Consider the following 9233-nt stretch of genomic DNA (forward strand, 5'->3'; position numbering starts at 1 on the left):
ATCCTCCCCAGCTGCAGGAAGGATTTTAGTAAGAGCCTCCCCCCTCGCCCACACTCTCCCCTCGGGGGTGGGGAAAGAGGGCTCAGTTCCCGCTCTGGTCCCCGCAGGCACCACATTCCGTTTGGAGGAGGCTACCCCCGGATCGCGGGATGGAAGCCCGCTTCCGGGAGGCTGCGTAACTGAAGCCGCGGGAGTCAGCGGGCCGGAGAGCTCGGCGGCCACCCTCGGCTCGGCTCGTGGATGTTGACAGCCCCCTCGGAGAGTCCCCGCAGATATGGCGGAGAGCTGGCTACACGTCTCGGGAGCAGGGGCAGCGGAGGAGGCCGGACCGGAAGGCGGCCTGGAGGAGTCCAACGCCCTGAATGACAGCCTGACCAGCCTGCAGTGGCTGCAGGAATTCTCCATTCTCAACGCCGAGCTCCCCGCCCTGCCTTCGGGGGACACCGACCCCCACGGCTCCCACGAGCTGGCAGGCTCGGCCGAGCCGGGGTCTCCCCTGGCGGCGGACCCCGCCTGCCTGGGGCAGCCGCACACACCCGGCAAGCCCACGTCCTCCTGCACGCCGCGGAGCGCCCCCTCGGGGCTGCAGGCCTCGCCTCCCGACGACGTGGACTACGCCACCAACCCGCACGTGAAGCCGCCCTACTCGTATGCCACGCTCATCTGCATGGCCATGCAGGCCAGCAAGGCCACCAAGATCACCCTGTCGGCCATCTACAAGTGGATCACGGACAACTTCTGTTACTTCCGCCACGCTGATCCCACCTGGCAGGTAGGGAGGCACTCCCTCCCTCCCTCCCCATGCCCGCGCGGACTGGACTCACATCCCAGATCCGCAGGCCAAGTAGGCGCGGTACGGCCAGGGCCCCGAGAGAGGAAGGCCGTCCAGGAAGGACCTCAAGGGAGCCCAGTGCTTGGACTGCTGCCCCTTTGACTTCAGAGACGGAGGAGGGAGGATGTTCAGAGGGCTGCAGGGGTGCCGACATAGAGGTTCAAGGGGAAAGAACTTGTCACTCATCCGGCAGGCTCAGCCCAAAGACCAGGGCTGAACTATGCGTGGACACAGCCCCCCAGGGTAGGTTGATGGACTGAGGGACACATTTTTGTCCCAAGTCCTGGAATTCCTTGACACTACCCTCCTCAAGGTCAGTTTGTCAGGGCCTGACTGGAGGCAGAGCATCGTTCCTGCCAGACTCTGCATCCCGCCTGCTTTCAGTTGGCTGGAGGGGCTCTGGGAGGGGAGAGGGGCGTGCTGCGGGGTGTGAAGGCCATCGGTGTCCCAGTGGAAGGGCTACGGGGCCTTCCGAAAGCTGCTGTGCCAGCCCCCACCACAAGCCCTCCCTAGTTTCCTGCCTACACTCCTCCCCCTCTTCTCATCAACCTCCCTGGGGGGACAATTACCTCAGCCACGTGCTTTCCACAGGGGCTCTTTCCTCCCACACTGGCTTCATGTTCCAAGTGTCCGGAACCTGGCACAGAGCAGCCAAGGGGCCCAGACCACCATGTAAACCTCCCAGTCTTGCCAGGGGGCACTACTCACCTGCCGGCCCCACCCACCAGGCCCCAGACCCCTGTGCCCCAGCGTGGTTTGGACTGTGCACCCAGGCCTGAACAAGGCAGGATGGTGATTCAGGCTGGGCACACGCTGCCCTGAGCCTCTTCGACCATCAGGATCAGGGGCTACTTGGGGACAGAGACCCTGAGGATGCACAGATCCTTCCCTGTGGCACAGGTCACAGGATCAGAGTTCCTGTAATCACAGCTATTCCACGATTGCTTGGGCCCTGACCCTGGGGCAGGTACCATTTGTAACCTTGGTGAGAAAGCAGAGACCCTCCACCACCACCCACCCTACCCCAAGCCTGAGAGGCCCCAGGAATGAGCGCTATGCTCTTGGCTGGGTAATAATCAACTGAGGCCTCAGAGCCTGGGGTGGGAGGAGGGGGACATGGTGGGTGAGGGCCCAGGCCAGCAGCCGGCTCTAGAAACAAGGAAAGTCATCAGATCCTCCCACACTTCATCCCCCCCCACACACACACACCCTCACACCCACTCACTCATTTCACAAACAGAGAAGGCCAGCCAGGCCCAGGCAGAGGGAGATGGCCGTCCAGGACCTGGGGGAGCCAAGGCCTTTGACCAGAGGCCGCAAGCAGCGGGGTAAGGGAGGGAGGGCAGGACAGGCTGGCACTGAGAGCCACCCTGCGGCTCAGGGCTCGGATGACCGAGCAGGCAGATATCCTGGCCAAAGGGAACAAAAGCCCCCGACAGCACTCCCAGCTCCTGGTGCCCCGTGGCTGGTGTCCCAGAGCCTCCCGCTCGGAGCAGCGCCTCTGTCTCCCCTGCCCCCATCGGAGAGAAGGTGGTGGTGGGACTGGCAGTGGCGCTAGGAGCCCCCCATCACTGACCCCACCCACTCTCCCAGCTGTCTTCCTTCTCTCCTACCTCCCTGTGTCCAGAACTCCATCCGCCACAACCTGTCCCTGAAGAAGGGCTTCATCAAGGTGCCTCGGGAGAAGGACGAGCCAGGCAAGGGGGGCTTCTGGTGCATCGACCCCCAGTACGCAGAGCGGCTGCTGAGTGGGGCCTTGAAGAAGCAGCGGCTGCCCCCAGTCCACATCCACCCGGCCTTTGCCCGCCAGGCCGTGCCAGAGCCCAGCGCCGCCCCATGGGCCGGGCCACTGACCGTGAGCACCGAGGCCCAGCAGCTGCTGCGGGAGTTCGAGGAGGCCACTGGGGAGGCGGGCTGGGGTGCAGGCGAGGGCAGGCTGGGGCGTAAGCGTCAACAGCCGCTGCCCAAGCAGGAGGCCAAGGTCCCGCGGCCCTCCAGCCCCCTGCTGCTGACCCAGGAGGAGCAGGGTGAGCTGGAACCCCTCAAGGGCAACTTTGACTGGGAGGCCATCTTGGACGCTGGCACGCTGGACGGGGAGCTGGGCACGCTGGAGATCTCGGAGCTGATCCCGCCGCTGAGCCCTGCCTCACACGGGGACGTGGACCTCACCATCCATGGCCACCACATCGACTGCCCTGTTACCTGGGGGCCTCCAGCGGAGCAGGCTACCGACAGCCTGGACTTTGATGAGACCTTCCTGGCCACATCCTTCCTGGAGCACCCCTGGGACGAGAGCACCCGTAGCTCCCTGCCCCCCGAGCCCCTCTTTGAGGCCGGGGATGCCACACTGGCCTCTGACCTGCATGACTGGGCCAGCCTGGGCGCCTTCTTGTAAGAAGCCAGGCCCTGCCCCACCTCCAGACAGCACCGAAGTCTGGGCCCAGACTGCCCCCCTCCCCGCCAGTGCAGGCCCATGGACACCCTACCGCCCAGGCAGGGGCTGGGCCAGGTCACCCCACCAGGCCACACGGCCCCCAGCCCAGGCCATCTCAGATTCTAGTCCAGCAGGGTGAGAATTGGGGCCCAGGACCCAAATTGCTGCCTCCGCTCCCCAGCCCCCCATACACACAGTGTTTCATTGATCCACTTCTTCCCTGCCCCAGAGACACGCTAAGGGCCCTGCACTATGAGAGCTGCAGCTTGGAGGGGCCCTGGCCAAGCTGGAAACATCAGTACAGGGCCCGCCCCAGAACACCATAGCTTCCAAGCTTCTCTCTCTCCTGCTCTCCTCCCCAGGTCCCTATCCAGAGCAAGTTCCCAGGTACAACCAATGCTGATTAGGTGACTGCAAATGAACACCCAAGAGGCCTCTCCTGGCAGTCTGTGAGGAGGAGCTAGGCGGAGGGGGGAAGAGAGAGGAGACAGAAAGGAGGCCGGGGTGCCGGGTGGAGCCAGGAGATTTTCTAAGGCCTCTGGGATCTTCTGGCTTCATCCCTAGAGGTGGGGCAGAGGGTATGTGTCCCTAATCTTTGAGCCCAACTTGAGGCTGAGAGCAGCGGGGAGATGGGGATCTGGGGGTTAGGGGCTGGGGCAGCCAAGCTGCAGAGGGAAAGGGGACAGACAGACTAATGTAGTGAGTGTAGCTAGAGCTGAGGCTTAACTGGGAGGGACGCAGTGCTTGCTAGAACCACTGGGACCAAGAATGGGGGGATGGCCCCGTGCCCTTGCTTGCACTCCTGCAGGGGAGTGTCTTGCTCCACCATAAATGCCCTGGGCTGCATCCCACATCCCCTCTCCTAACCCATCGGGCAATTTAACCTTTTTCATAGAAAGTGATTTACAATAAAAACATTTTTAAAAGTAAAGTTTTAAAAAGTCTCAAAATGGACCTGCTTGCAACTTTCTCTGGGGAAAAGCATGGGCCAGTTTTGGGGAGGCCACGGCCCAAGGGGGAATGGCTGGGAGGAAGATGGGGGCACCAAAGGCCTGCAGAGTGTCCCCTGATGCACTCCTCATGATCTCTGGGTGCCCAGAGAGAAAGGGGCTGAGAGGCGGCCCTCGGGGGTCCCCTGCAGCCAGGGCCTCGGCACCTCTCTATGTGCAATGGGGAGACTGTACCCACAGCCCCGAGGAGCAGGCGGCAAAGGAGGCACAGCCCCCTCCCTGGCCCTGGGGACTCACTCACAAAGGCCGTTCTTGCCCAGGGCTCGGCTCACGTTCCCCACCTCGCCCAAGTTGAGGGCCTGCCCAGACTCACCTGCGGTCCTCGCCTGGGCCTGTCTCCAGCTCCTCCCTCCCTTGGTCCCTTCCTGAAGGGACAGGGTGTGAGGTCAGAGGGCCCCAGCCCCTGGGGCCCCACTTGCCACCCTGGGGTTCATTCACCCCGCCCAGGGCCTTCCCTCCAATGCAGGTTGGGGCTGAGGGAGGCCATCAGGGCAGACGGAAGACGGGGTGCCTAGACCCTACAGCTCCAGCCTGTGAGGAATCAACGTACCAGAGTTCTGATGGGGAAACTGAGGCACAGCAAATATGTGACACTCAGCAGGCACCTTTCCACCCCCTCACCCCAGCTTTGCCTGGAACCCATCTCTCCCCCGAGCCCGCACCTGGCCCCGCCAGCACGCCCTTGTGGTGCACAGCCCCTTCCCCCAGCACTCACGTGCACGTGCGCACAGACACACACACACACACACACACACAAACGGGCACTGTCCTACACAATCCTGCCCAGCCTCCACGGGCCCCTTTCTCCTGAAGCCCCTTTCTTTCCTTGCACTGGAGGCTGGCTCCAGGACAACCTGGCATTCCCCCGCCAACTTGCTGCTTTCCCTTGCTAATTACTCAAAATATTTCCGAAGGGTGCGCACACTGCAGGGCCAGGCGGGTTGGGGCCTTACAGAGCTCAGGAGGCAGCTCATCCCCTTCCCACTGCTTGCTGAGGAGGCTGCCCCAACCTCCCTCTGAGACTCCCTTCACCCCCTAAGCAACGACTCCCTCCCTCTCCCCACCACCCTCCGGCCTTCCTGCCCACGCTCCCCAGCACTGGGGGAACATGGGGGCTCCAGCCTCTCCACTGGTCCCCAGGCTCAGCCTCCAGCCCCCGACAAAAGGGGTACACCCTGGATTGACAGGTGGGGCCGGTCACTGTCCCTCCTCCTCACCCTCTGCCTGGGCCCATGCTGGGGGAAGAGGGGCAAGGTCAGGGGCTGGCAGAACTGCCTGCCAGGTAAGGAAAGGCTGAAGAAGCTTCTGGCTGTCAGGAAGAATCCCCAGGAGCTCCTGAAAATCCCTATGCTTGGGACTAGCGTCTCTGGGGCTGGGACCCAAACACTGGCACTTTTAAGGGTCCATGGATGCTGCCAACGAGCAGCCAAAGGTAAGAGGGGGCTCCGAAGCGGCCACAACACAGGGCTTCACACACCCTTTCAGCAGGCAGCGTTTGGGGGTTGGCAGTGGAGGGGGCGGGAAGCGTGAGTGGATCCTGTCCCTCCTATTCATCCCTGCCCCGGCCCTTGGCTGGGTGGCTTTTTGAAAAAACGTTCAGTGACTCCGTATTTATTTAGAGATTCGATGTAATCCCAGTCAATATATATTTTGTGCCCTTAACAGTAAGTTGCAGACAGGCTGCCCCATTAGCACTAGATACTTTAGTGTGTGTTTCCTTAGAACAAGGACACACCTCCATAATCCCAGTACCACCATCACAATCAGGAAATGAACACTGACCTGGTAATCCCATGTAACCGCAGACCCCCTTCACGTCTTGCAGATCACCCCAGGAATGCTCCTCTCCATTCCAACATCCCAATCCAGGACCCCATGTTGCACTGAGTTGTCCTTTCTCTTTTGCCCTGTGTGGCTTTGAGCCCATGACTCAAGCTCTCTGGGCAGGTTTCGCATTTCCTTTGATCTCCACTTTTGAGGTGAGAAGCCCTTCAGCCACTTCACCCTCAGGTGTGGTACAGTCCCTTCCCAAAGCAAGAAGCAAGCTTTCTGTCTCCTCACTTTCCACCTCTTCCCTATCCTCCCTCCCCCATGTATCACCAGCCAGGAAAGGGATGAGGGGCAATGTTCAGGAACTCAGTCTTCGGAGACCTTCCCCGTCTGCCCTCGGGACAGGCCACCCTCAGCTCCAGTGATGGGAAGGCCCCCGGGATGGGATTCCATGCTGGCCTGAAGCAAATGCGCCAGGCCTCATGAAGAGTTGAGCTGAGGGCAGGAAACACTCTTCTCCCCGCCTCTGCCCCCCTCAACATACTGGGGACCCAGACTTGAAGAAGGAAGGTCATGTCCATGGTGTCCTCCCAGATCAGCACCGACACCGTCTCCTCCATGTCCGGCTCCTACATCGCCCCTGGCACGGAAGAGGACGGGGAGGCTCTCCCCTGCCCCCGGGCCGCCAGCAGGACCCCTTCAGAAGAAGGAGACGTAAGAGAGGAGCATGGGATCGCCCTCGCCGCTCTGCTCTGCTCTGTACTCGAGTCCCAAGGAGCTCAGTCCAGGGCCTGCCAGGGAGATCGGCAAAGCCCCCCAGTGCTCGGGAGGGGAGCCCTGGAAAACACGGTACCGGGTTGTTGAATCACAGACTCCCTCAGATGTGATCTTCCATGTGGCACCACTTCTGTCCTGAGGACTTGGTTTGCGTTTGCTGCCAGGCGAGCTGGGTAGGAGAGCCGGTGGCATCTGCACCTTGACTTTTGTTGCTCCTTTGCAGGTGACGCCAGCGGCGTCTCCAGACTGCAACTTTGCGGGCCTCGTCGCCACCGCTGAAGAGCAGGATGCAGAGGTAAGAGCAAGGTGGACGCTGGTGCCCCTCCCCGGTCAGAGGGACTGCCGGCGCTGGCACAGGGTGCAAATAGGATGGGGGCTCTTCTGGAAGAAGCCTTCCAAGGTGGTGCACTTGGATCTGTTAGAGGCAGGGTGCAGAGCAGAGGGACTGTCCGGTTAGCAGAGGGCGCTGGTCTCAGCGTAATAGGCGTGGGGTGAGTTCCAGAGGGAAGTCTTCCAGGCCAGACCCTTGAGAGGGTGTTTGTCCTCCAATTCACTTAGTATTTACCTGGCACAGGCATCTCACATCTTCCTGGCACTGGGGGACACAAAGACCGAGTGACATGGCTTTTGCCTGCCCACAACCCCAATCCACCCATCCCACCCATCCCGGAGCTCCATCTGATGGAGGAATCAGAGTTATAACTCAGCGTGAGAAGTGCTCTGACGGAGGTGTGCCTGAAGTATATGGAATGCCCAGCTCCCAGTGGGGACTCTACAACTTTCTCTTGAGCCAGATGTTCTCAAAGGAGTATCTGGATGGGATTGGGGATCCTAAAGGGTTCCTGAAAGTTTTATGATCTCACGGTTTGCTTTTTCATTTGACAACTTTGATTTCCACCTGAGAGAAACAGTGTGAGCTAAACTATAACCAAGGCTAATCCTGACAGTCCCAGGGTCCCTCTGTAAGGTGCCTCAGACCTGGTCCCTCTGGAACGTGCCTCAGACCTGGTCCCTACGGGCCGATCCTGCCTCGCCAAGCAAAATCTGCCTCTGCTGGGCCTCCCAGCCATCTCACACAGACAGGAAATGTATGGATACCATGAGGGTGATTAGTTCTGTCTTCTGACCATCAGTAGGCTCATTTCACTGCTTTATTGACTCACAGTGCCTTCCTTCTGTCCTAGGGAAATGAGGTTCTAGAAGAAGAGGACGGATCACCCACACAAGAAGATGGTAAAAGACCTGGTCTTTTGCTCCCTTTTATTATATTTCTTTCCCGGGTATTCTCTAAAGGGTAGAGAAAGGGGCACTGGTGTGACTTGGTGGCACTGCTCAAGGGTGTGGCTTTGGGGAAAGGTTGTCTTCTTGATGGAATATCAAAGCAAGCAGGGTATCTGAGGACCTCAGCAGCCTTCCTGGCTCTTTCTAGGCCTCTGAGCCAAGGCTGCAGAAGATACATGGAGTTCTCCGTCTACGTTGAGTAGATCCTGAAGCTTCTTGGGCAACTGCCATCACCTTCCTTCCTGCTTCAGCTTCTCAGCCGAGTCTCACAGAACTGCTCTAGCAGCCCCAAAGTTCAGCTGCAGCAGGAGAACAGCTTCCTCCCCTTGGGGGAACCGACTGTTAGGCAGTAGGTTTTCCTGCTTTAGTGAAGAAAACGGCTGATGTTACAGTAGCAGAAGGATCACAGCCCTGGCGGCACAGCAAAGGTGAGGTGAAGAGACGTTAGCAGCTCAGCGTACACTAGTGTTTGTAGGCTATTGGAACGAGTCTCTTTACCATCATTCAGGCCTCAAGTAGATATATTTTTTTTAAATTGGAAGAGTTGGTTTACAATTTTGTGTTAGTTTCTGCTGACAGCAACGTGAATCAATTATACATATACATATATCCACTCTGTTTTTAGATTCTTTGCCCATATAGGCCATTACAGGGTACAGAGTAGTCCCCTGTGCTCTACAGCAGGTCCTTATTAGTTATCTATTTTATATATAGTAGTGTGTATATGTCAATCCCAATCTCCCAATGTATCCCTCCCCTCCCTTGCCCCCCGCCATAACCATAAGTTTGTTTCCTACACCTGTGACTCTATTTCTGTTTTGTAAATAAGGTCAATCATATCTTCAGTCGGAAGAATTTGGTTTCTAGTAAGCCGAGAAGCGAAGGAACGACCTACATATAGAGCAAGGAAGTGGTGGGGGGGGGTAGGCGAGCTGGAATCCCACCTGGGATTGTAGGACCAGGCGTCCCAGGAACTGGTGTCTCTTCCGTCTGCTCCTCTGAGGTGCCTCCACAGAAGGGCAACCTCCAGAGCAAACCTGGATCCCAGCCTGGATGCAGATGTCATGCTAGTCGCTTCTGCTTTGGCCATGGCAGTTGCTTGGGGGGTTGTGTGGTGTGCAGTGTGTGC

At 59.2% G+C, this 9233-nt stretch overlaps 1 protein-coding gene across 1 annotated transcript; it reads left to right on the top strand.

Moving 5' to 3' along the window:
- Window positions 1-274: 274 nt before the first annotated feature.
- On the top strand, window positions 275-3227 carry LOC309793343 (forkhead box protein J1-like; the record flags this gene model as incomplete). The annotated part of the gene is made up of 2 exons (XM_082603820.1): window positions 275-772; window positions 2460-3227. The coding sequence occupies 2 exons, from the start codon at window positions 275-277 to the stop codon at window positions 3225-3227; spliced, it is 1266 nt and encodes a 421-aa protein (XP_082459946.1).
- Between the last annotated feature and the right edge of the window lie 6006 nt (window positions 3228-9233).

This window comes from Mesoplodon mirus (assembly GCF_964341445.2).
Source record: "Mesoplodon mirus genome assembly, chromosome: 18".
In the NCBI taxonomy this organism is placed as follows: domain Eukaryota; kingdom Metazoa; phylum Chordata; class Mammalia; order Artiodactyla; family Ziphiidae; genus Mesoplodon; species Mesoplodon mirus.